The 27,966-nt window shown below is 28.6% G+C and overlaps 1 protein-coding gene and 1 long non-coding RNA gene across 6 annotated transcripts in view; one reads left to right on the top strand and one right to left on the bottom strand.

Annotated features, from left to right (window-relative positions):
- Positions 1–8,062: 8,062 nt before the first annotated feature.
- Positions 8,063–27,966, bottom strand: part of LOC107448732 (calcium/calmodulin-dependent protein kinase kinase 2) — a 149,183-nt gene continuing 129,279 nt past the window's right edge. For all 5 annotated transcript variants that reach the window (XM_071181596.1, XM_043044982.2, XM_043044998.2 and 2 more), the window contains 12 exons: positions 27,014–27,129; positions 26,821–26,857; positions 26,653–26,674; positions 26,481–26,569; positions 24,214–24,287; positions 23,017–23,116; positions 22,908–22,933; positions 20,229–20,356; positions 18,043–18,130; positions 14,547–14,675; positions 9,725–9,852; positions 8,063–8,331 (listed from right to left, as the gene is read on the bottom strand). In XM_071181596.1, the coding sequence (XP_071037697.1) occupies positions 8,277–8,331; positions 9,725–9,852; positions 14,547–14,675; positions 18,043–18,130; positions 20,229–20,356; positions 22,908–22,933; positions 23,017–23,116; positions 24,214–24,287; positions 26,481–26,569; positions 26,653–26,674; positions 26,821–26,857; positions 27,014–27,129 (992 nt within the window). In that variant the 3' untranslated portion in view covers positions 8,063–8,276. The remainder of the gene's footprint in view (positions 8,332–9,724; positions 9,853–14,546; positions 14,676–18,042; positions 18,131–20,228; positions 20,357–22,907; positions 22,934–23,016; positions 23,117–24,213; positions 24,288–26,480; positions 26,570–26,652; positions 26,675–26,820; positions 26,858–27,013; positions 27,130–27,966) is intronic.
- On the top strand, positions 9,729–22,019 carry LOC122269876 (uncharacterized). Its single transcript, XR_006225445.2, has 3 exons — positions 9,729–9,863; positions 14,411–14,468; positions 21,672–22,019. It is a non-coding gene; the product is annotated as an uncharacterized lncRNA (long non-coding RNA).

The raw sequence follows: 27,966 nt of genomic DNA, 5'->3' as shown, positions 1-27,966 counted from the left end.
GTCACATTTTCAAAAACGATTTTAAAGAATTGAAAAGGGGAAAAAAAAAAACTATGATGCTAATTATTTAAAGCATTTTGTTTGAAGCATTTATATGGCAAGCATTGCAAGGTTAATTTCTAAAGTAAGATTTTAAAGAAAAAATGGAAAATTAAGTAATTTTCAGAATGTGATAAAATTTTTAATTTAGTTCCGTATTTATATTCTAAATTTATATTAATATTAAATTGCATTTGGTGGCCTTTTTGAGAGAAAAAAGTAGTGATTGGTTGGTGACTGGCATAAAATTTTTGATCGCTATTTGTTAAATTCAACTGCTCTGTGACGAGTGGCGACCATTAATTATGCCCCATACACCTTTCTATCCCACAATCACAACACTATCTCGACATTTACAAATAGAAATTAACTTCATATCTTTAGCTGCTATGTTTTTTTTTTCATTGTTTCTTTGAACAGATATTTTTTTCTTGCCTTTTTCTTTCTTTATCTTTAAACCATTGTTAATATGAATTTGTAATGTAAATTCTTTTTAGATGTTGTTATTAATAATAATATAGAGAAAAATAGATTTAAATCGATGAAACTTGCATATATTTTTAAGAAATTCAATAATAAAAGCAAACAATTTAAAGTGTTTGTTGAAAAAAGGAAAAAACGGGGGGAAAACGGCTTTTTTAGCATAACTTTATTTACATTAATACCTTAATTCTAGGGGTATTGAATCAGACAAGAATTTTATATTTAACATTCTTGTACAATAAAGTTGCTTACGAATTAAATAAATTTTGAATTAATTTCAAACCTAAAAAGTGTTGAGAAACCTAAAAATTGTAGAAATTTTTGTGATTTTAAACTTGAAATTCATATGGAGCAGTGAAGGGTTCAACTCTTTTTTGAGCTTAATTTACTGCACTAGCAAAAATATAAATTTATAGAGAAGAGATATACTACTTTCATAATAACTACGGGATCGATAACAGTTCTTCTGCTAAATTATTATTAAAAAATACAGCTCCATTTGTGAAACAGGGAGAATTATAAAAACGTAATTTACAAGTAATGGCGAAGTACATTTAGATGTGATTTAACTGAATAAATGAATTCAACTTAACAAATAATTAATATTTCAGAATTTAAAAATAATAAAACAAAATTGATAAGACTAGAAATATTTGTAATAATCTCTCACAGTTAACTTTAGCGAAGATAACGACATGTCTCTTTAAATTTATCCTGCCCTGCGACATCTTATATATTTCCAAAACTGATTTTTTCTGGGACACAAACTGTAAAACTCCTTAAGGTAGGAAAAGGTTTCACTTTTCTTTGTTCTAAAAGGTAAAAATAAGTAATAAATAAGGATATATGTATTATAGCCAACAATTATCTCTATTGGAAAAAAAAGATCGAAAATAATGTAATAAATGTAATAATAATAATGAAAAAATAAATAAATAAATAAATAAACATGTTGAATTTATGTGTTTAGAGCTACCATCTTTAAAAGGACTCCGAACTTTTCAAAGTTTTTAATTAAGGATTTTAGTTGTACGCAATAATCCTGTAGTATAGCTATTAAAATTAGATTACTTTTCACTTTTTAAATATTTTATATCTTCGATGAAAAAAATTCATTTCGGTTTCTTATGTTGATTTTCCAGAAATCACTTAACGAAATACAAGTATAAAAAATCACACAGCAAAAAAAAAGTTTCAAATTTTTTTCGTTCGGTATGTTTAAAATTCGGTAGTTAGTTCATGTCATTCGTTCCCAAAAAATATTAAAAAATAAGTTGTATGAAATCGAGAAAATTATTAAATACTTCTAACAGATCACAGAACAATATATCAGATTTTCAAAAGTTTGGAAATTATTTTGTAGTAGCTTTTCTTAGTGCTGCCATCTTTTTGTTTTTTTTAAAGGCACACAGTAGATTTTATTATTGCAGGATATTTATTTCCTTTGTTAATATTGCCTTTTTACAGATGCTTATTAGTTTAAAAATTTTCAATATTAAATAAAATTTGAAGTAAAATTAACACATACTTTAAGCAAATTAAACATCATTTATAAAACGAGGAGAAAAAAAAAGAGGCTGTTCTCATTAATTAGTGCTGCCATCTTTAACACAAAAGAATAAACGTTGCAATTTAAATTGTGAGTAAATACTGTATTAAGAAAATATTACTGAGAATTATATATTAAGTAAAGACATATTTTTGTTTTAGATTTTGTTAAGTTTTGGTATTAATCTACGATTATTTGATTTAAAAGTTTAAAAATTTGTTGACCTGTTTCCCAGCAGTGCTTGCCAATGCATTTTGTGTATGTATGTATACCTGAGACAATTCTTTTATACTTTTCCACTTTCTCAAAGGTCTCGCGGCAGTTAAGTGAAGTTTTGGAGAGCGGGGAATTCTTAATTTGTTGAATGTAAAATTTTCATTGTATTTTTATTTCCTTTAATTGCAGGAATAGGAATTTTTATAATTTTAAATTTGCTGAATTAATGCTAGGCTTTGACAAGCACAGTTTTTGTTTAATAACAATTTTTTTTCTAAAAACGAATTTTGATTTTCTGATCTGAAGTTTTTTAAACCTTAAGTTGATATACTTTTGTTGCCTAAATCAGAGATAATTTTCATCTCCAAGTGCAACGTATCCAGTAAATTGAACAAATGTCCAAAATTTTTTGAATGTCCGGTAAAATTAACAAAATACCCGAATAGTAAAAAAAAAATTTTTTTTCTGGAAGTTCACAGCAATTGGTAACTCATCCTGGTTTCTTTGTACTCATGTTTTATTTTTACAACGTTATATTTTTGCTTTGTTTACTGTATTTTTAGTACTTACTTAATTATGATATATTTTTTCATTTTTAAAATTTGCATTTTAAATTCATTAATTAGCGTTTTAGAAAATCATGGATTTAGAAATTAGCATTCTTTAATAACATTCTATAAATACTGAAAAAAAATCGGTACATATGTCACTTATACAGCCAAATAATGTTCTACTAAGTTTCCTAAAGAATTAATTGTAGTTTTATCAAATATCGCACAAAAGTTTTGCTATCGTTCTTTATTCTACAATGAAAAATAAAGAATTTCCCTATATTTACTTAATAAAAGAGTATTAATATGAAATTTCCTTTGTGATATTTTTGAATCAATTATAATTTTATAAAAATATCACAAAGATAATTTTTCACAATTATTAGTTTTCTTTTAACTCATATTTACCTTATTTCAAATTTAATTTTTATTAATTTCCTCTTAAATTCCTATTTGCCAGATAGGAAATTTAATTTTAGTAGCACTAGAATTCATTATATTGCTATTCATTTACTCACAAAAGGAGTACGCCAGCATTTTTCCGCCCTTAAAATGATTGCTTACCACTTCTGCATATTCATATAGTATGCAATATTTTAGACTTTTTAAATAAAAAATTACAACACTAATTTTATAATAAACTGTTCACGAAATTAAAATCGATAAATAAATGGAAGTAGGAAGTCAGTTATGCTTTTTAAGTCCTTATACGAAAACACAAATACTAACTGAAAAATACTTGTTACCTATACCTACGTATTCTTAACACTAAGCATTTATCGATTGGTTTCTTTTAAATCGTACACTTCCTTATTTCTCAAAAGCTTCTTGAATATTTTATACAATCAATAATTTCAACAATCAAAAATTTCAACAACTAATAATTTCAAAAATAGTTTTCTCTCAAGAAGCTACCGTGTTTATCCATTTCAATATATTTCTCACCAATTTTTTTAAAAATTCACTCGAGTAAATACTAAGTATCCCTACTTCTTTCCTACGTAGGAAGTATTAGATAGAAAGTTATAAAACATTTCAGTTAATGATGCAATACGTTAAGGTCATACATTATTTTGTCTTGAATGCTTTTTTCAATGGAGCAGACAAGTTAGCGTGTATATCTTATAAACCTATACGTTCTTTAAAAACTTATACATTCAGACAAAAACTGAACTAAAAAAAGAAATCTTCTAAAAATATTTTTATCTCTCCGTAGAAAACTAATTTCAGATTTCAAATCCTCACATCCGAATTAGATAAGATCAAGTACTTACATAAATTCCGGTGTAATAGGGCGAGTTTGTGTCAGTTTCTCGAACAAGTTCGTAAATGTTAGTGCTATTGTGATGAAATTTCGTTCCTATAAGTCATTAAAATTTTTTAAATAGATCGTTTGAAAGAAAAATCTAAAAAACTTAATTTTCTCATTGTTTAGTCATTTTCATAAATTAAACTGTAAAAGAACATTTTTTTTTCCTTCCAAATATTTCTAAAAGATAATGCCAATGATATTTGCCTGCTTACAAATATATTTAATTGGGTACTTACTGCGAGGTGAAGTGATTAGGACTAACCACGTGATTTAAATCAGATTTAATTGGATACCTGTAAGCGACAACACGCGTGTGTATCAAACCTGATTGGTTTCTGAATCGACAAATGCAACGATATATCAACGATGACGTCACTTGCGGGTATCTAATTTTTTTTTTAAAAAAGCAGTTAATTACACGTTTTTTTAATATTTAATTATTTTTCATTCGTTTACGTCAGGCCAAGGTCAATAGTCCATGTAGCTTTTACCGTTCCGTTTTGCTCATGACTTACATTTAATATGTTTTAACGTCTCAATTACAGTAATTCAAGAGGCGCTACTAACCTAAAATAAATGAATTAATTTTAAAAAAACTTTGTGTTACAGAACATTTTATTTTTTGACATTAAAAAATGCGTTGTAGTTGTCCTGGTAACAAAATATTTATAAAATCATTTTCAGGAATTCAACTTTTATATATATATTTATATTGAACTCGAAAAGAGTATTTTTTTAAATGTATATTTAAGATGTTAGCTAGTAGAAATGCAAAATTTATTACAATAAAGTAGCAGTTCCAAATGGTGCTTAGCGGAACCTTTGGGTTCCGTGGATGAGTTTAAGGGGTTCCAAAAGTTAAGACTTTTTATTTCAACCCGCAATAAATTTTGAACTTTAAATTGCATTTAAATCTAATCAATAAACCATTATTTATTTATTCTTTTGGCTGTTTTTATGAAATTATTTAAACTAAAATGCCAAAAATGAAATATCACCTTTTTTAAATGAAAAATACATAATTTTTAAATAATATATTGAAACAGATTCTGCAAAAGACATTTATTTAAAAGAACTGCATTCGTATTTCCGGTCGGGCTATTTTAATCAAACTAAATTTGCTAATAAAAAAACAATATGTTTCCTTAATAACCAATTTCATCGTTTATAGCAGTTCTTATTAGCTTTCATTTCAAAGAAAACCGTCATTCGGCTCATTAAATTTATATACACCACGAAACAAATTCAGTACTGAACTAGACAAAGAGCTCTATGACTGTGAATTTAGTTGTAAGACATAAAATCTAATTTAAGATAATTAATAACAAAACGATGAGAAAAATTCATTTGTCTTTAATTTATTTTATAGCCTAATGCGAGTTCTGAAATAATTCATGTGATTTCGGATTGTCATGAATATACATTGGAAACGCTCTTATATACAATTAATGTAAGTTTTCTTATATATTTAAAATGTATTTTTAATTGCCGAATTTAATTATTGCCGAATTTTTTAATTTCTAAATTTTTGGGGCCTATTTATTTATTTATTTTATCTTGAAAATATGTAGTTTTAATATTCTTTTTTACTAATTAGAAGGGTTATAAAACGTTATTCTTATTTTTCAATGTTACGAATGTATTAACTTCATATAAATTTTATATTTATTTGTTATTAGTATAGATCCTACTTTCATATTTTTTTTAATAACCGGCGCTGAACAGTCGACCGAGTTCTTAGTTTATGACTATCAACGTTCTACCCCGTAGTCTAGTAATTTTGAACCTTTTCCAAAAGACAAGGGAACTCCTGGATCAAATTTCGGGAGAAATTAGCTTTCTTGGAGAACTTTTTGATGGAACTAAACCTCATTTGAGTTACATGGAGAGGGAAATCACAAAAATCGACCACGGTTAACCTGATGGCAAGGGGACTCAAACTCATGATCCGTCAACCACTGAGGATATTCTCTGTCAACATTGTTGTCGGTGCGAACCGGGTGCAGAATTCGTTTCGATCACCCATCGTTGGGTTTCGAACTGTACACTTGATTTGCCTTCGCGGAGGGCTTTTTGATGGAAACTAACAGTATTTTCATTACACGGAGAAGAAAACCGCGAAAACTTCTCACAGATAACTTGACGGATCTCTAAACCAAGATCCGTTTACCACTCAGGATATTTAACGTCAGCACTGTGAACTCGTATTAATAAAAAACTTTATTATTGTTGAATGCGTTAACAACTATCCTTATATACTTTTTTTAATAAAGTCAGGGTTCCGTTGAAAAAAAATTGATCATTTAAGGTTTCAGTGTCGAAAAAACTTTGAAGCGCTGCAATAAAATAGTAATTATTAAATAAAACACTATTGTTTCAAATTCTATTTGTTACTTTAAATGTTTTTCTTGCTGGAATAGAGAAATAACAATGCGTGATCTTTAAGAATAACGTATCTAATTTATGAAAATATTAATAGTGTATGTTTTAAATTCTTCTAGGAATTTCTAAAGGTAAATTAAAAAGACACAAAGAATTTTTAATCATGGTAGATCATATTTTACAATTTTAAAGCAAATACGTATTTCACTTCAAGAGTTGGCTTTGTCTAGATGTAACCAAAAATATTGACTAAGCGTAGCAAACAGGTTTATGCAGAGGGCATTGCTTGCTGAACTTAAGCAACATCTTTTTTTTTAATTTTTAATTTTTTTTATTCTGCAATCACTATTTTATGTTTTCGGACTTCACCAATCATTACGCATGTATGACCCTCCGTGCGTGCGGGCGATTTATAACTGTTGATTCGATATGTCGTTTGTATTATAAAACCTTTTTCTCATACTGAAATTTAAATCGATTCAGTGGATCTGGATATATTTAGTCTAATAATTCTGCTAGTTTTGAACTGCAGTGCAATTTGTTACACGTACAACCGTTTAGTTCAAAATTTTCTTTCCGGTGCATTTTATTTTAGTCTTCAAAGTATTTCTTACTGTTGAAAATTTATTTAAAGAAATGACAATATGTTAAATACATATTGTCACTGGTAGATTTACAGCATATATGTATGCCCTAACTACACCCAATGGTAGTGAGGAAAGTCTGTATATATACTGTAAATCTACCAATGTGACCTTTGATCACGTTCTATGACTCAAACTTAATGGTTCAAGAGGGTGATTTCAAATATGCTAATTAATTAGTGCAGACCATATTTTAAGTTACACAATCAAACAAAAAAACGTATTTTCTCTGAATAAACATTTATAAATAAATAAACATCCCCAATAAAACTATCTCTGAATAAATAAACTTCCCCAACGGATTCGGATATTCCGATCCCCAATATAAAGGGGTAGTCGCAATATAGGAAATAATATTCCTAATAGTTAGAGCGGTCCAGAGTTTGGTCCCCTTCACGGTAACTTTACTTTTAGCGTATTTCAAAATATCTCGAAAGCTTTTTACGTGAATTGAAACATTTTTGCCCACAATTATAAAATTAGTTTGTCCAAAGATAAATGTGATCAAAAAATTTTCTATTCGCTTTAGAAGTTCTCGAGATTTGGCGAAATAAGCAAAAAATAAAACTGGCAGTAAGGAGTCCAAATTCTGGATCACTCTCCTGACTATATTTCCCAGATCCTAGTACGTCGAAAATAGGTACTTTATTCACTCAAAGTAAGTTTTTGTGTATGATATCGTCAGCACTTATTAATTAGCCTATTTTAGATCCCCCTCTCGAACCATTAAGATTGATTCCTAGAACGTGAAGATGCTACATTAGATCATAAGTTATTCAGGGTGGATCATTTATTTTTTGCGCACTGTACATCCCATTTTAAACTGCAGATTTTGCATGCAAATAGTTTGAAATGCAATGGAATTAAAGAATGAAACATACTCAAAAACATGTGAAAATATTTATCAAAATAGAACAAGAATAAATATAGTATTTTCAGAGAAGAGCATTCAGAAGAAGTATTTAAATGTAGAAAGCCAAGTTAAAGTTTGAGAATATTAATTTTAAAGTATTCGAAATGTATGTACAAATAGATACAGAATATCAGAAGATTTTATATACATAGAAACGTTAGAAATGCTTTGAAGAAAACAGCATATGTTATTGGTCTTCTATGCTAACTGAATTTATTTCAAGTAAGGCAGGTAACACTTTCCTGAAATATAAAAAAATGCATTATACTCATATTTGGAGGCAAAAGATGTAATAAGTTTTGTTTTTGTAGTAATAAATACTAAATGTATAATAATTAAAAAGCAAGGCTTCACGAGGCGTAGTGTAGATCCTTTATAGAATTATGCATACTAAGATAAATACTTTTTGGAAATTTTTATCTTTATGACAATGCCTTTGGCCAACTCTTTGATAACTTACAGATGAAGGATTTGTTTTTATTGCCTGAAAAGAAAACAGCTTTAAATTAGAAACAATCACGAGTAAGCAGTTCACAAAACCGTTTTTATAGAACTCTTTAAAAAAAATCTTTTACACCGAAATTTTATGCCATAAATTCAAAGATAAGACTGGTTTCTTTACGATTCAATTGACCCATTTAAACAAAAACTGTGTACATAAATTGCATTGGGCATAAATGTTTTATTAAATTTATGTGTTCAAGTATAATTAGCTTAAAATTAAAACATTTGGGAACGTTTTTTTTTCTGTTGCAAGAGTCATATTGCTGATCTTAAATACTTTTGTATGACTGACTTTCTGCAAACTGTTTCGCTCACCAAGCTACAGATTTCTTTTTTCTTAAAATGACATTTTTAGTCTATTCTTTGTCAAAATGTGTAAGTTTAAAAACGTTATGTATAACAAGGGAAGTCACATAAATGTTTCAAAAAGCTTCTGGGAGAGTTAGGGCACATCACATTATCAGGAACACATGCTCGGAAATGTAGCCGTACGCCGTTACGGGCGTTTCCCTATTGTGCTTCTAAGCAGGTCATAATAGGGAAACACTCCTAAATGTGTACGGTGACATTTGTGGTTGGGTTCCTATTCAATTTTAATCCTGATGAGCCCAAACTCTCCTAGAAGTTCGTTGCAACATTTATGGGACCCTTGTTAATCTAATGGGACCTTTTAAACTTGCACATTTCGACAAAAAATAGATAAAAAATGTTCTTTTAAGACAGACCTGTTGCCTTAGGAGAGAAATTAATTTCATATTTAAAATCCTTACACCTGAATTAGGCAGCAAGGAATTTGTTCCCCAGTATTATGTACGCTGTATGTTTTGATTTTTACATGAATGTATGGAAATTTTGCTAATATAAGTGAAGGGAAATGTTTAGTTCTGCATTATAAACAAGGGATTTAAGCTTTCAGAAGTCTTTACAGATGTTGGCAATTTAGAATATACGATTTGCCAAATAAACTGAAACTCTATAGTGATTGTCTATATGTTATATGAAATTTGCAATATTCACCGTATCTTTGTCATTTATATAAATTTCAACTTAATTAGTAATTTTTTATAACATGAGTATTGCAAAATTCAGTAAAAATTATGCCAAAACATTCATATTGTTTAAGAAACGTACTTCTCGAGGAGCGATTCAGATGAAGAAGCTTGTGCGGTTGAGAGAGGAGAAAGTTTCTTGCTGCATGCATTGCTGAATTTGAAAGGATTGCTGAATGAATGCTTCTTCAACATGCTTTTCACCAGGATCTGAAACACAAGTAAAAATATTCTTTATTTTTTTATCTTTTACTGCACAATATGATCTAAGAATCATTCAATAATATCAAAAAGTTGTCTTTTGGAGAGTAAGACCTCATGCATCGTTAGGGAGTATAATGATGGAATTTGGCGTGGTTATAGTTGTATGGTATAATTGAAGATGAAATCAGGATCATAATAAATTTTTACTCGGTAACAATTGTAGAGCACGAGACGCAAAACTAAAGAATATTTTATAAAAAATACATTTTAAGTGATATAATAATAATATCAGTGAGAACAAGCCATGAGAAATTTCCCGTGACCAGCCACATTTTAAAAGTGATTGAATTGTTCGCAACAGACAGTTCGAAGCAGGGGAAGAGATGCATGGTTGGCGATTTATTAAAAGATAAAATAGCCGAAAACAAAACCAATCCCCGTAATCAATGTTGAATTTAAAATAATTTGGCTATTGCTAATCGCCAAAAAGGATAGTGAGAATTAGTATAACCTTGTAACTGAAACATTTTTGTGGTTAGAGAAATATAGAATTAAGAGTTACAAATAGATTTTGTTTTCGATTTAGTCGTGGCAGTGATTTAATGAGCTTTACATTTGTATTAAAAAATTAGCCGTTACATAGAGTGTTAAGAAGAGAATAAAATATTTGTATTAGTTTATTATAAAATGTAATAAAAATTAAATATTTGGTTTAAATGAATTAAAATTAGATTAGGAATGATTAAAAATAAATAAATTTATGAAATTAAAGTAATTTTAAAAGCTAGAAAATATGTAATGCCTATTGTGACATCATAAGGAGTTATAGAAATTTCTTTTTTATTAAAACACATAATTATCTAATCTTCAGCAAATACAATAAAAAAAATCTACATAATTTGAGGAATTAAACTACATGTTAAAATTATTATGCTGGTATCATACAATTTTTATTTAACTATAAAAATAACGTAAATCCCAACATGTGAAGTAATATAACGCTAATATACAAGTGACCAGGGTTTAAATCCAGGCCATGGCTGGTATGATCGTGTACTTCTCAGGAACTAGTCTTTTTAACATTGCTGAACTAAAATATTGCCAACTTTAGATGTTTAAGAGGATAGATCTGATTACTATAGAATTAACTGTTGGAAGTTTTCATATTTAAAAATTGTCATGTCAGTAAGACTAGTTCGCCTTTCAACACTTCAGTGGTTTCCATGTGAAACATAGTTAACATAATTTTGCAGAAAAAAAAAGTTCATTAGATACAAAATAATTATTCAATGATATAGGTATTTATTTTTACGCTGCGCAAAATTTTAACATATCTTTTTTTTTTTATATTCCGAAAAATCAACGTAAGAGACAAAAAATTCAAAATTTAGATTTTTTATATAAATTGTATCTTTGTATGGTAGACTACATGCTGCAAAAAAAATACTTTTTCAAAAATAAATTTTGTTTCATGAGTTTTTTAAATTTTTATTTTAGCGTTTATAGCATAATCAATAGAAGGAAAAAGTTGTCAAGCCACTTTTCTCGGAATCAATCGTGAAGCACTTACATTGTTTTTTCAATTGCACGACAGTATACTAGTCTTGAAAATACAAAATTGTAACACTATCATATTACAGGGTTTAGCAGGTGTGAATAAGTATAATTTTATTTATTCAGTAAAATATAACACATGGAGCATTTTTCATCAATAATTATCATTGCTAATTTATAGAACGTATCACATCAGTGCCATGACAGTCCGGGTGGACATTTCCTTTCTGCAGAAAATTTCTCCAACAGTTCTCTTTGTCACTAAATTGTGCTAGTAAATACCTAAATTGTTTTGACTACCGCGTAAATGGAATTCAGTCACTGAAGTTTGGACGTATTGAAGCTCTACTACTAATTAGTTTTGGATTGAAAATCTTTTGTGTTGGACTAGTTGTTTCTAAATAGCAAGTAATCCCTGTGAATCTCATTCTGTTTAACTTCATAAATTTTAAAAAAAACTTGTATTTACTCTTTGAATCCATCAAAAATATTTCGCAATTACTTTCTTTCACAGATGTTACTAGTAGGAATTTTGTATCTCTTTTTTATGCACAGTTCACAAAATAAAAAATGAAAAAACTGAATACCCTAGATAACCTTTTCTCCTAATGATCAAATTTTCATGTGCTTAGACTCAATCTTAATGAATCGAAGGGCTCACCTTCTATCAATTAAGTATACTAAATGACTAGAGCAGACTATAGTTTAAATTACGAAATCATACACAGAACGTACTTTTCAGATTAAACAAACCAATTGTTAGCAGATTCTTGACCCTTAAGTTTGGGGGGTGGGTGCAGCCGCAATTTGGAAAATCGAAAGTTTGGACTGCTTTACGCTAAGGTTTCTTTTTGCGAATTTCGATCAAAGCTCTAAAGATATGGAATTTTATTACATGTCTTTAGAACTTTGCTTGTGAATTGAAATCTTTTTTTGCACGCATTAGTTTCATTTATTCAAAGATAATTTCTTACAAAAAAGAACTTTTAATAAATATAGTTTTTATCATGTTATTTAGTAGTAGTGGAAAATTTTTTGATTTGTTTGATATACAAATGTTTAATTTTAAACTAAGTAATTTTCAACGGCAAAGTACGAAATTTCAGAGCAATACGTCGAATAGCCTTTAAGTAAGACATTGATTCTCAACCTTTTTTTGGCGGCGGCAAAATTTTAACGATTTCGAAATTTGACGGCATACAATGAAAAAAATTAGTTTAAAAGTTGTTTTCTTACCTATAACACACTGTGTTAAATTGTTTGTGATAATAATTTTGAATGTGAAATAAAATAATATGTACTACAAAAGCACGTTTATTTTGGGATTAATTATTTCTTTCGATTAGTTTTTAATTGGTTAGTAACAGTTATTTATTTTTTTTACTAGTTATTAATTGTTAGCTTGTTTTCTATTGTTATTAACTGTTAGTTTTTTACATTAATTATTATTTTTTGCGATTTCTTGTTAATTAGTATTATTGCTAATTATTAATTGTTAGCTTATTTTTTGTTAGTTATCCTTTGTTAATTTGCTTTTAGAATTATAAATTGCATAGCTTACTATAATGATTAGCTTTTATTTCCGTTTGAAAGTTAATATTTAGCTTTCTTTCTTTTGTTAATTAATAATTTTAATAGTCATTGAGTTTTCTAAAAAAAAGGATTAAAATTTTTATTGTACCATTTCTAATATTCGGCAGCACACAAAAGTGCCGCGGCACAGTTGTTGAGAATCACTGCTTTAAGATATCAACTTTTTTGAAAAAGTCGTATATTTAATTTCATTTCTCACGAACTATTTGACCGATGGCATTCGATATTTGTGTTTGGCGATAAAAAAAACTACATTCTTGAAAATTAAGTAATTCACACAATTCAGAAATGTTTCGACCACTATTAAATATAATAATAAAAAATACCATTTAAAACTTGTTTTTGCATGGAATTATCTTTCATAAACGCATTTCGTTAGTCCTGACCAAAGCATGGGGACTACAATTTTCCTGATTTTGACTACCACCCATATTTTGTGGGTCGAGAGTTCGAATCCATTGAAGAAAAAAAATGCGTGTTTATTCAGAACAATTAAATTTTTGTAATTGATTTCGTAAATTAAAATATCCTATGTACTGTTTAATCGGCATATTTGAGTTAACCTTCGCGAACTAATAAGATAAGGTTTTTTTTTTAATCCTTACCTTTGTTCATATACTCAGTGGGATAAGCATATTCATCAGAGACCTAACCTGTCATTACACCATCAAACAGGGTATAACCATAGCCACCGAGAGTCTATGGTATAACACCGATTTGAATATTATCGATTTGCTTTTTAAGTAATTATAATCGTAACTACGAGTATTATTAATGTACAGTTAGCTTTTAGTAGAACAAGTAATCGGCATTACAAGTCACTCATTACTTGTCCTCATTAGGCCTAAATTGTAAATTCAGCTTAAACACAGAGAATTGTTTTATAAAATGATATATACTTTCACGTGATATAATTTGAAAAATGGATTTTAAAATCAGAGTGGCCTAAACGAAAATGAATGAATCAGCAAATCAATAATATAAGTAAATTAGCGAACCGATGAATAAGCCATTTTATAAATTTTAAAAAGAGTTGGTTCATTCCTACAATGACTTGATAATTAACTGATGGAACCGCTCATTTTATGCCAATTCATCGATTCGCTACTCTATCGCTTCATTTATTTATCTAATAGTGAGCGAATCAATTCATTGATACATGCATTTATTTATTGAGCACATTGTTTTCAAGTTGGACAGGATTTACATTATTTTTCCTGCACCTCTTAATTGAAGCTGAATGACCAATTCATAGAATTAGTGCTGAACATCTAATTTAGATAGCATGATTACATCAACTGCTTTAAATTGATTTAGTTAAAATTATATTTTTTCACTTCATTATAAATATATACTTCCAATGCAATCCCTTTTCAATCGTTTCCACAAATACTTAAGATTGAACCTTTACATGCAGGTGCAGAAGAACCCAGGAAGGAAAAAACATTCGAGTATAATGGTTATTTCAAAAGAAGGTGAACACAATAATAAGTACAGTGTAAAGTAATGATTATTGCTTATGAATTACAAAATATTATTAATATTTGTCTTACCAAAGTTCCCAGTTTAGGAATACACTGAATAGACTTCTGAATATCTTCTTGAGTAATTTCAATCTGTCGGCAGTTTTCTTCTTCATTGGGCAGAAGACTTAAACCATTTTGTGTTATCCATTTGTGCTCCTAAAGTAAAAAAAAAAAAAACATAGTTGTAATCCAGTGCACAGGGAGGGGGGGGGATAAAATGATGGGAAATCTTCTATACTATTCATGAGAATATTTCATGAGATTATTTTCATATTTCTAAAGAAATACTCAAGGAATCATTTTATAACTTCAGAGGTATTTACATCATGTGAGTTCTCATACTTATCAATGAAGTTCAAAGCTTTTAGAGGCTTTAGGGACCGACAATAAATTACAAACGGAAAATAACGCTTTTGATCACTTTATGCCAAAAATTGTAACAAAGATTTGTAACTTGTAACAACTATTCTGGTTATCATGTGCAAAAATTGCACAAAATTTTGTAAACCTAGCTTTAATATTTATAGAGATATGGACATTTTTGTTAAAAATTAATTTCTTTGTCTTACATTCTTTTTCTACAGCTTTAAAAATATTCTAACAAACACAATTTTACTAAACTAAAAATTAAACAAAATTTTAAGAACATTTTAAAATTAATTATAAATTTTTTTAAATTAAAATCTGAGAAAAATTAGTCCAAAATATGTAATCTATCTATATTATATAAAACGCTAATACGTATGTATCAATAAAACCGATTATATTTCTTTTCTCGCGTTGGGAACAGTTTTCATTTTTAATTGATAGGATTCGGAGCGCAAGAGCACGTAGTGAGCATCATATGTCTAATCAGGTGAATTCTCACCGAATTATCAAAAAAATTCTCACAAAATTATCTTCATTGAAGCCGATGCTTCACATTCGGCGTTCAGTACTATTTCATATTGTTTTACAACACATGGTCTTAGCCCTCTGGTGGGAAAGACTTTAAAACAAAACTTACAAAAGTTACTTTTCTCAACAACTGGAATTTAGAATAATGTGATTAAGAAAAATATGCGAACTGTTTGCAATTTCAAATTAACATTGAAATGCAAAGATTAGAATGAAAGATTAGAATGAAGATTAGAATGAAGATTAAAATGAAAAAATTAGAATTTTCTACAATGAAAAGTTTTCGGAATTTCAGTGTTCAAAAAAGTATACCAAAGCTAGACGTTAAGAACGTATCCAATGAGCGAGCATCGGATTGCGAAGCAATCCTAAATGAACTGCGAAAGCAGTTCCGGAGGTTGGCGAGCGCAAGCGGGCAGGGGGCGAAGCCTCCTAGTTAAGATATAATTAATTAAAGTAGTTCTTTTATACTGCTCATGCGTGGAAAGAGCAATATAAAAGAACTACTAACTTATTTATTATTTTGTAGAAAATCGTATTTGACAACTAATGAAAAAGTCCGATTTCAGTATCTTAAAATTTTAAAAAGTTTCAAACAATTTTCCAAGTAGTTTTTTTTAACTTTTTGTTAAAAAAAAGATAAGATGTTTAAAATTAAAACGGGTTTTCCATATATATTTCATTTTGTACTATTAAATAAGATTCATTAAAAACGACCCCGGCATTCTTGGGGATCATCCCCCATAAAAGTATCTTTTTTTTCATCAATTTTTTTTCCTTACTAAAACATATTATGGTGTATGAACATTTATTGTAAGGTATTATCATTTGTTATTAAATTCTGCCTTACGATACAAAATAATATTGGTAAAAAAATCCTTATCATTTTGAGCTTTCTTTTCAAAAGTACGAAAAATACTTTGAGAATTGTTTGTAACTTTTTAAATTTTCATTTTGATTAGTTGCCAAATACGATTCACAACAAAATAAAGAAAAAAAATTTAAATTGCAAAGCAAAAATTTTTAATTATCTTAAAATACTCTAAAAAATTTATTTAATTTTATTGAATATTTTTAAAATTAGACAAAAACATAAAACAAAAAAATTATTTTTGGAAAAAAAATGTCCATATCTTCATGAATCTTTAAGCTAGGCTCACGAAATTCTGTGTAATTATTGCCATATAATAAACAAAATAACTGTCAGAAATTAGAAAATTATTACTACATTTTTTTGGCATTGGGTGTTCAAAAACATTATTTTCCGTTGTTAATTTATAGTCAGTCCCTCATACCTCTAAAAACTTTAAACTTCATTGATATGTATGCGAAATCGAAATATCTAAGCAGTTCTGAAAATACAAAATATTTCGTCAAGTATTTCAGGAGAAATATGAAAAAAATGTACTTGTATAGCAGTTTTTCTTTTATTTTGTAAAATTTATTTTCATTTAATAACACTTGTTATAAATGGAGGAATTACAGTGTGTTTTTGAATTAATTCTCTGTAACTATTCCAAATCATAGAGCTGAGCAGCATTCGATTTAATTTAATATCTTTTGCAACTAAAAATTCAGTAATGGTTTTGGATCATTATATATCATAGAAAAAGGCAATGATCCAGTTACTTATTTTTGTATTCGAAATTATGAGAAACTATCTGTTTTTCTGGCAAACTATTATAATTATAAAAATTTAGAGCTAATACCCTATAAAAAATATCTGATTATCGAACGTACGTTTTTTAGCCTGATTTTGTAACTTAATTTTTTGCTCTAATCACTTAAGTGTCTGTTCAGAGTTTTTGTAAAAAGGTCCCGATTTAGAGAGTTTGAAAAAAATCTATTTAATTTTTTTGTGAATCTAAAATTAAAACTTGATGTTCCTTTTGCCAAGGTCCTGTTTATTATGATTTTGTGAAAATATATTGCACTATTTACGTCCCAACAAATTGAAACATGACTTGTAATTTATCACATGTACTATTGTATCATCGCAACAGTTACCATCGTACGAAAGTAAATTTTTTTTTATATTTTAAACTTGTTTTAAACTTACTTTTTTACTTTGGTAATGATCGCAATAGAAACATATAGATACAATAGCATTTGGAATAAGTCAATGACGTCATCGACTCCGTTTAAGACGTCAAGGATTCAATTTGTGAAGGCTTCGTTAATCAATATTCCCAAATCTCTCTATAACAGATCTTAGAATTAACTTGAGCGTTTCAGGGGTATTTCTTAAGTCCTTAAGTTTTGAATTCAGCACTTAAATCATTAGATTAAAAATTTTTTACGTTTTTTTTCTTCTGTTCGTGCTGTGAAATGTTTTCCTAAACAAATTAAAGTGGATTTTATATTTGTTCTATTGATAAGCTAAGTTTCATCATCCCGTAAAGGTGCGATAAATTATTTCCGTTCCTTATCATTATATCTACAGATAATGAATCTACACATAATAAAATCTACAAATAACTAATATATAAATAATGCAAGTACTTAATTTTACTATAGTGTAATTCTTGCAAATTAATTTTAACTAGTTCGTGCAAATCTTGCTTACTATGTGACGATGCAAATATGTAGAAAACGAATTTCATAGCTAAAAAAAAGTCTTCCTCACCTTTATTCCTTTCAATTTTATCCTTTGTTTAGGGTCTTTTTCAAGCATCTGACTTAGTAGGTCTTTAAGACTGTCACTTACATTGTATCTGTGAAATCAAATTATACATTATGAATAAATTGACCTTGATATTAAAAAAAAAAGAAATAAAAATGCTTTAAGAAGTCCCTTTTTTAAGTGCCTTTCATGAGTTCACTATTTATTTTTGTAAATTCCGTCAATTTTTTTTAAAATTTTCTTTTAAAAATAAAAGTGATAATATACTAAAAGTGATCTAAAATATAAATTTTTTTTTTAAAAACTAAACTTTTGAAATTTGATTTGTTTTTGATATATTTAAAAATTTGTGAAAATTTTTAATTTAATGCAAAATTGTTTATTTATTTCTACGACAACAACCATTTGCAAACAATTGGACGACTACAACTGTAACTGCATCTTTACACCTGATAACAATTCAAGGTTCACTTTCTAATAGCCACAATTAGAATTTGGTAAATGAAGGTCAAAAGAATTTATCACTGATCAAAATTTTAACTAGTTATAATGCCCCAACAATACCAGTTTCATTCGTTTCTGCAAAGATCGCGATAAAAATGACGGATAGGTCAAGACTCAATGTTATCTTATGTTCGTATTTACAATCTCAACCACTATAATAGTGTCATTCCTTAACAGTTCCCTTATTAATTAAATTGAAGCATAGTTTAAGAATTGATTATTTGAAGAAAAAAAATAATCAGTAAAATTTTCGCTTTTTCTGAGAATGATACATAGATTTTAAACTTTTTCTGAAGTCATAAGGTATGCTATTTGTGATAAAAAGACAGAGTTGGTTGAAAGCTTACTAATTAATTCATCAAGGTGTGCAACCCTAGTTTCTTTACCCTATTGCCATACAAGCAACAGTTGTTCTAACAAATGTGATAAAACCAGGCAGACGAGAATCAAAGAATTTTCGGAAGACCAGTTTTACATCATTTTCTGAATTAAATCTAATTTCCTTATTATAAAGTTGTCCAAATTTAAAAAGAAGTGATATTCTGTGAAGGCTAAGTCTATCCCAGAGCAAAATTCTTCATGATGTCATCAAAGAAATTTGATGATTTATTTTAGTTTCAAATTCTTGATGATCCAACATGTGTTAATGGTCACTATCATTTAGCAATATCCAACTATGTTCCATCCTTTAAAAATGGGAAATGTTACTTTAGTACTACGTTGATGAAACACCAAGTAATGCTTGATTTTTGATGGACGTACGATCATATTTTGATGCAAGATGTTGTTTTACCATTATAATGGTCAAGCAGCAAGTCATTTATCACTGTTAAACAAACAGCGATCATATAATGTTACATAAAATGTGTTTTCCCTACCATGATGGACGGCTAACATGTTATGTTTTTTTTGTTGGATCAACAAAAATCATCCAAATATGGTAGAAGATGTTGTATGATTATTTATGGTCAACTTAAAAAGTTGTGATCATTAATATTGGACAAACAACCATTATCTTTAATCAATGAACACTAGAGCTTAACACACTATTAATATTTCACGTGGTTTGCGATGCCGTATTTCCACATAAGAATTCATACTTCATAATAGTGCGAATTTCAAACTATTTCCTTTTCAATAAAGTTAATTTTTTTAAAAAAAGGTTTTCTTTACATAACTAGAGCTTACAATGATTTCTTGAAGTAGTTGATATATGAAACTTTTCGAAAAAAAAAATATTTAACCAATGTAAATACTGAGCTGGTAAAATTGATTTACCGGTATTCCTTTCCTTCCCTAAAGCTGTACAATATACAAATATTAGTTTAAGAGGTCAAAATAAAGTTAAAGTCCTGACATTTTCAAAATTGAAAATCCGATAGATTACATGAGGACGAGTTAAATTTTTAGGTATGATTCACAAATCATGCACTCAACTTACATATTTTTTGACTTACACAATCTCTTTTTTTATGAAAAGAAAACTAAAAGAAAGTTAAATGTGAAACTTCAAGATTATTTGAAGTTTAAAACGTAAAAAACTATGCCATTCTTGGAACTCTAAATAAAATAGAATTAAGAGTTGTACACAATTTAATACGAAAATTAACATTATTTTGAAGAAAAATTAAAAACAAAAAAAGACATTTCAAATTGTGGAAAATCAAATTTTTGCGAGTACATACTTGTCAGGAAAATGAACAGGTGAAGACTTAATCTTGGTGTAAAGGGCCAAGATGTTTATGTCTTGAAAGGGAACTTCTCCATAAACAAGGCAATATAAACTTATTCCCATCTGCCAAATGTCCAGAGCCTGAAAGTGGTACAGTGAATTTTCAAGTCTTAGTAGAAAGTATTTTTAGTTTTGATACACTCAATTATCTGTAATATATTTTATAACCGTCGTTGAACAGGCAACCCAATTTTGGGTATACGACTACTTATACAACTCCATAATTTTATAACCCAATCCATAAAACAAGTAAAGTCTTGGATTAAGTATTGGGCGAAATTTGCCTTCATTGAGGAATTTTGGATCGAAGTAACCCACATTTGCGCTTTACTGAAAAGAAAACCCCGAAACCCTCCCAGGATTAGCCTAATGGAAAGGGGTACTCTAATCCATGTTCCATTTTCCACTGAGGATATTTCACGTTAGTAGTGTGGTCGGAGCGACCTGGGAGTGGAATTCGTATCGACGAGCCATTGCTGGAATTTGAACCCGGTTCCCTCATTGGAAGGCAAACGCGTTATCCTCTAAGCCACCATGGCACTATCTGTAATATAAGGAGGGTATTTCATATTAAATTTAAACATTTTATGTCCAAGTTTTTTTTAATAAAATGTGACACAAAGTAAAACAAAACTTAAATTTTGAACCCTTTGAGTAGTAATATATTGCGATTTTAAACAGCTGGAAAGCTTTCTAAATAATATCGTCTGAATTAATTAATTAGCATATTGAACTTGAACCACCTTGAACTATTAAGATTGAGTCTTAGAACGTGATGATTCGATCATTAGATCAAAGTTAATCAGGGTGGTCTGCTTATTTATTTATTTATTTTTGCGCACTGTACTACTTACTACTGTGTACTTAACAGTTCGAAAGTATATTATTAAAATTTGCTAATTAATTAAGGCAGACAATATTTTAAGTGATGAAATTAGACAAAAACTATATTTTCCATGAATAAATATTACTTTCAGGCAGATTAAAATTTTCGATATTTAAAATAATTGTGAGCAAACATTTTTTTCGAATTAGCTTAACAGTAAAAGTATAAAAAAAAAAGTAAAATTAGTATTAAATGGTTAATACTCTCAATCGTTCTGCAACTGCATTATTAGTACCACATTTTTCTAATTTTCGATTGCTTTGTGATAAAAAAGATGTGCTTATTCAAATAAAACAAGTTTCCGCCTGATTTCTTAATTTAAAATATCGTAAGCACTAATTAATTAGCACATTTCAGAACTATCCCCAGAACCATTAAAATTGAATCTCAGTATATGTAAAAATCTCATAATTGAATCAGTTTTAATTTGCTTACTGTAAAACAAGTACACACAGAGAAAAATATTCTATATACCGTGCAAATTATCAGCTAAATCAACTGTTCTTTTAGGTCATTAAATTGGCAACAGTATCAAATTTTGCCGTAGAAACTATGTTTGATGGAGAGGGACAAAACTATGCTGCTATAAAGTGATAATGACAGTGTGTTCATTCCTTATTTGCTCAACGAGATATATTTAATGCCGATGACTCTGGTGTGGTTTTATGTATAATATTAATCACGAATTAATGTCACTCTGTTTTCATTTAAAGGTTTCAAACTTCTACAATATATTTTATGCAATAAACAACTGTTATTGATCTTCAGCTTTTTACATTACTTAGAAACTGCACAAAAACAACACGAAAACGAGAAACCAGCGATTGCAACTGTTACTAAGTTATGTAAAATTCTTCTTTATGTGTGAAAATAAAATATATTAGATTTTATGATATTTAGTGTTTAATTTTGATTCTCATAAAACTATTTTATTAAATCTCTAAATATTTAAAAAATATCTAAATTTATAATAAATTTCCATTTTGAGAAAAATCCATATTGACTTGGCTTAACAGAAATAAATATCTTTTTGTACCTATATCTGATTAGAAAAGCATCATTGTAGTTGTTGAAGTATCATTAAATGCTACATAATTTAAAGAATGGTATAAATTTACATATTTTATAATTGCCTATGAAAAAGCCTTAGATGGAATCCTTTGAAATGATCCCTTTCAAGTGGCCAATATTCAAAGAATTGAGAAATATTTTTCATTAAGAACTGTTATAATTAATATCTTGGTAATAGTGTAAACCCAATAGAAGGTCCCTTTTTATATGAAGTGCTAGCAAATTACAAATAGGTAAAAAAATTGTGTTCAAATCTGGTAAATAGCAGGTTTTGGTACCTCTAAATGCCTGTTTCAATGAGCGGTACATAAAACCAAAATCGAAAATACAATGTACCTTTCAAGTAAATCTGATATTGCCTCTGAAATCAGAGCTACATTGTGCCTTTCATTTTTAAAGGTACGTTGTGCCCTTTAAATTCTGAGGCACACTCTGAAATCAGAGGTACATTGTGCCTTTCATTTTTAAAGATACGTTGTGCCCTTTAAATTCTGAGGCATAAATGATCCGAATTTGCCTCTGAAATCAGAGGTACAGTTTTTAGAGTGTACAACGGGGTAAATTCTTAAACAGTAATACCCTGGAGTTTCATTAAACAGGTTGTACAAAATCGCAAACGACTCTTTGCATATTTACTGTATTTAATATCATAAATAACTACAAAATTTTACCAACCTTTCCACTGTATACTTCTCTTGTACCTAAAAGTTAAACAATTTTAGATCAATGTCAACCACTATTTTTTAAAAATTATTTCGACTAGTGAACAAAGGTATACTCTTACCTTTTAATACTTCAGGGGCAACAAATGCAGGTGTTCCAGCCGTGTCAGATAGAAAAGCATCTACACCTTCAAATTGATTACAAACTCCAAAATCAGATATCTAAATTTAAGAAAGTGAAAATATCGGAATATATTCATTAAAATCGGTCCAGTAGTTCTAGAGATAATCAACCAAGTCTGCCGATTCTCCTTAGTTTTTACACCAGTATATATATTTATATATAGGGGAGAGTCGGGTAGCCCCTCCCAGCGGGTACCTCCACCCACAGTCAATTTCATATGTATAGAATATTTTTTCAAATCAATGGGCCATCGGACATTAATTGTTATATTAAAAAAAGATTATTTTCAAAGTTTCAAGTATTTATGCAGCTGTTAACATGGTAAACAATCATTTTGAAAATATGTTGAATACAGTAGTCATGAAATTAAAAGAAATTGGTTGAATGTTTCTATTAAACTTCATTTTAATACTAAAAAAAAAATTTTCTATACATACAGCATTAAAGTATGTAGTCTTAAGTTTAATTTGCACGAAGAAAGAAGTTTATACGTGAAAAATTGTACGAGTAATTACTAATTTACAAAAAAATTGGATTTCGGGTAGTCCCGCTCACATGAATGTCGGGTATCACCGTCCAACTTTATTTCATCGATAAATGTACGGTTGCAAAGATTATTATTTTATTGCTTCAAATTTGAATGTTATATGCATTTTTAACAACAAATATTGTTGTTATTAAATGATTGTTATTAAATGATAGAATTCACTAAAAGTATATAAATATGTAATAAATAAAATAATTTTGTGATAAAAATGATAAATGAGGTTTATCTATTGTCAATACATTGGTCATTTTCATTTACACCTGAAAAAACAGTCAAAAAACATAATTTTTGTAACTGGGCGGGGCTACCCGACACATTTTGAAAAGAGCTGAAAAACATGTTTTTTTAAATTTCTATTTTTTTAAGTTAAACTATTCTTTTTTTGGTTTATTCTTTTTGCATTATTTAATTAGATGATAAAACAATAGAAACATACAAAAATATTGATTATTACTCAATATTATACAGAAATATAAGCAATACTCCTTAAGTGGGAGGGGCTACCCGACTCTCCTCTCTCTATATATAAATCAAACATTAACATATATTTAACTAAATGAAAGATAACGTGAAAAGAAATATACAAACCAATATTTTGTCATCGTCACTCAGCAATAAATTGGACGGTTTTATATCTCTGTGAACTATTTTTTGAAAATGAACTGAAAACGAAAAAGAAATGTTATGTATTTAAGATAATATGTAAAATAAATATTGCAAAAATACTTCAATGAAAATTATAACAAGCCGTCATTTAAATGAAGCTTAATTAGAATTTAGATAGCTTAGAAATGTAATCTTAGTTTTTATAACTTTTCTGAATAGTTTAGATTATTTAAAATCGTATATTTATTTAATGCATCGCATTCAAAAAATATTAATACTAATAGATCTCTTCTTTGAAAATAATAAGTTTCAAAACAAAAAGCTCTTCCAAGTAATTTAAATAATTCTTTTAAATTAAATATTCACTTAATGCTTTTAAACTGCATGGATTGTAAAATTAATTTTTTTTATTTATTATATCTGAAAAAAAATTCCACGGTTTTAACCCTTTTTTTATGTAAGCATAAATATTATTATTATCATCATACCGTTAATTTTCTTTTTCGTTTACAGAAAAAATTCAAATCGTTTTTAGAACAGCTCTTTAAAACGATTTTATTTCATTTAAAATATTTGTCATAAAAATATGTTTAATACCTGTGTCACTTTTGTATTATTAGTAGAGTTATTTTTACAGCAGAGTTAAAAAATTTATTGAAACAGAAATTTCACTTCGCATATTAAAAAAATTAATACAGATTATGCTTGTTGCAGTTTTGTTGATACATGCAAATCTCATATAACAAACAAAAACATCAGATCAAAGTCAATTCTTAATTTTTTTTATGTATTGACACCAGAAATTTAATATAATATTCTCAGGAAAAAGTAGTATTATTATAAAAATATATATATATTGGCGTTTAATACAATTTCTTTAATCAATAAAATATCCAAACTTTTGTCAGCAACAATTCAGCCAAATTCTTATATGCAAACAAAATTTAAATTACGAGCTGATGAAATTATTATTTAACAAACAAAGTTAGTACAAAATTTATTGATTACGCAATGACTTCAAAAATATGTGAATATGAATCTGATCAATTATAAGAACGATTGATAGAGCAAGAAAGGGATGAAGTTGTATTGTGTTAAACTGTAGATAAACAAGGAAAACATTTTGGTAATATTAGGCTGATAAAATCTAAACTGATGTCACTTTATATATCTGCAAACTAGCCAAGCATCAATGATCAGCCAAGCATCTGCAAACTAGCCAAGCATCAATGATTTTTATACTGTTTATAAAAAAAGAATAGGGGTCTCATGGTTAAACGATTTCCCCACTCTCCACACTGTCCCTCTTTTCATTACCATAGTTTCGCAAATCTTGATGAATTCCGTCCCAATTATTTATTTATTTTATTTTATTACCATCGTTGAACAGCCGACCCAATTTTTGGGTTTACGACTACCAATGTTCAACTCCGTAGCCTTGTAATTTTGAACCCAAACCAGAAGACAAGGAAACTCCTGGATTGAGTATTGGGAGAATTATATCTATAGTTTATAGTTTATATCTGCCTTCGCGGAGGACTTTTTGATGGAGCTAACCAGCATTTGCGTTACATGGAGAGGAAGACCACGAGAACCTCCCACTGTTAGCTTGAGGGCAAGGGGACTCTAACCCATGATCCGTCTACCACTGAGGATATTTCACATCAACACTGTGGTCCGTGCAAGCCGGATGCGGAATTCGTATTTATCAGCCATCACCGGATCGAACCCCGGTTCACCTCATTGGAAGGCGAACGCTCTATCCCCTTTTGTTATTGTGCCCTAATTGTTGCTTTTTTCCTTAAAGACTGGGACCACGCCTAACCTTGGGGGACTGGTTTACATTATGTCAATTGAAGCTAGACTTCTTCCCTTATGTATAATAATCCCCATCGCGACTCAGGGGATTATTATTTATGAAAATGTACTCCGGTCAGAAAAAGTAAGATTTGTCTAAACTATGGAAACACCGAGGAAAAATGTGGAGAGTGGTAAAATCACGTAAACTTGAGGAGCCGATTCTACTTACAAAGAAAAAACGATTAACAACTAAAGTTGAATAAATAAAAAACTATCTTGTGCAATTTTATTGAGTGATATTCCGTATGAAATTGCGTCGAAAACTGTTCTTGTCTATTATCTGTTTTAATTTGATAATTAAAATTCTCAACAGAAATCATTTATTTTAGCTCTAGGGTTGAGCAACTTTAAACATCTTTTTTTTTATCGAAATATAATCAATAACTTACGATACTCTATTCCCATAACGATGTCTCTAAAATATTGCCATGCTTTAATTTCAGGTAATGGATTGGCGGTAGGCACATTTATCACAGGTCTAGAAAACAAAAATTCAACTAGTTAAATTTTTTTTAATGCAAAAATGTATTTTGCGTTACATGATTAGAAAAAAAAACTCACCCTTTTTGCACAAGTTCAAAAACTGCAAATAAACAAAGCATAATATAATGAACACATGATTGACACACAGAAATCCATAAAATTTAATAAAGTACGGTCAATGAATAACGAATAAAAAGCTATTTTATACAATTTATAATATATCTGAATTTAAAAAATCTGCCATACCCATGTATAAGTTGTCTTCATCGGGATCGTCGAGTACCTGAAAAATAGAAGAAACATAAAAGTAAGGAAAGAGTAAAAATATTAAGGCGGACTCTGGACGAATCAATAAATATTGCTTTAAAATTATATTAAGACAATAAAAACATTCTCTGTCTTAGTTGAAAACAAAAAATATTATCTTATGAATTAGTACCTCGTAAAGCTTAACGACATTTGGATGGTTAAGCTTCTTTAAAATGGCTATTTCTCTGTAAATCTGCTCCAAAGGCCCAATTCTGGACTTATTTCCCCTCGTAGGAGGCATTCGACCTAAATTAGAATTTAAATGAAACATTAAACATAACAAACGCATAATAACGATTTTCTATACAAAGTTTAATATACAGTGCAAAAAAAAAAAAAAAAAAAAAAAAAAAAAANTGAATGTACAGTGCCCCAAAAAAAAAAAAAAAATAGACCACCCAGAATAACTTTTGACCTTATGATCGCATCTTCGCGTTTTAGATGTCAATCCTAATGGTTCAAGGGGGTAACACCAAATATGCTAATTATTTTGAACAGACGATACTTTAAGTCACGAATTCAGACACAAAAGTGTTCTTTCTTTGAGTAGGCATACTCTTTTTTAACGGATTCTGATTTCTGACCCCCAAAATCTAAGGGGGTAACCTCAATCTGGAAAATATGGTTACCATAGTTTGGTAAGGGCAGCTATTCAAAGCTTGGGGCCCTTTAATGCTAATTTTACTTTTTTCGTATGTCACCATATCACAAGTCTCTTAAGCGAATTAAAAAAATTTTGCACACACTTATAGGATTTATTCATCCAAAATTAATTCCATGCAAAAAATAAATTTTAGTGTAAATATTTATTAGTTTTTAATCATTCCATGTAATAAAAGTCGAAACCATTTTAATTGTGAGGTATACCATTTTTTACACCATTTTGAAGTATTTACTTTTACATGGTAAAATAGAAAATTTGAACGAAATCAGTTGAATAGCTCCTGAGAAATCGAATCTTAAAGAAGTCGAATGTTTAAAATTCGATTTTTCAGGAACTATTAAACCGATTTCGTTCAAATTTTGAATTTTTCTATGTAAAATTAAATAATTTTAAAATGATATAAAACATCATATGCCTCA

Source organism: Parasteatoda tepidariorum, chromosome 1, assembly GCF_043381705.1.
Source record: "Parasteatoda tepidariorum isolate YZ-2023 chromosome 1, CAS_Ptep_4.0, whole genome shotgun sequence".
NCBI classification, from domain to species: domain Eukaryota; kingdom Metazoa; phylum Arthropoda; class Arachnida; order Araneae; family Theridiidae; genus Parasteatoda; species Parasteatoda tepidariorum.
This window is presented reverse-complemented; position numbering and strand designations above follow the sequence as displayed.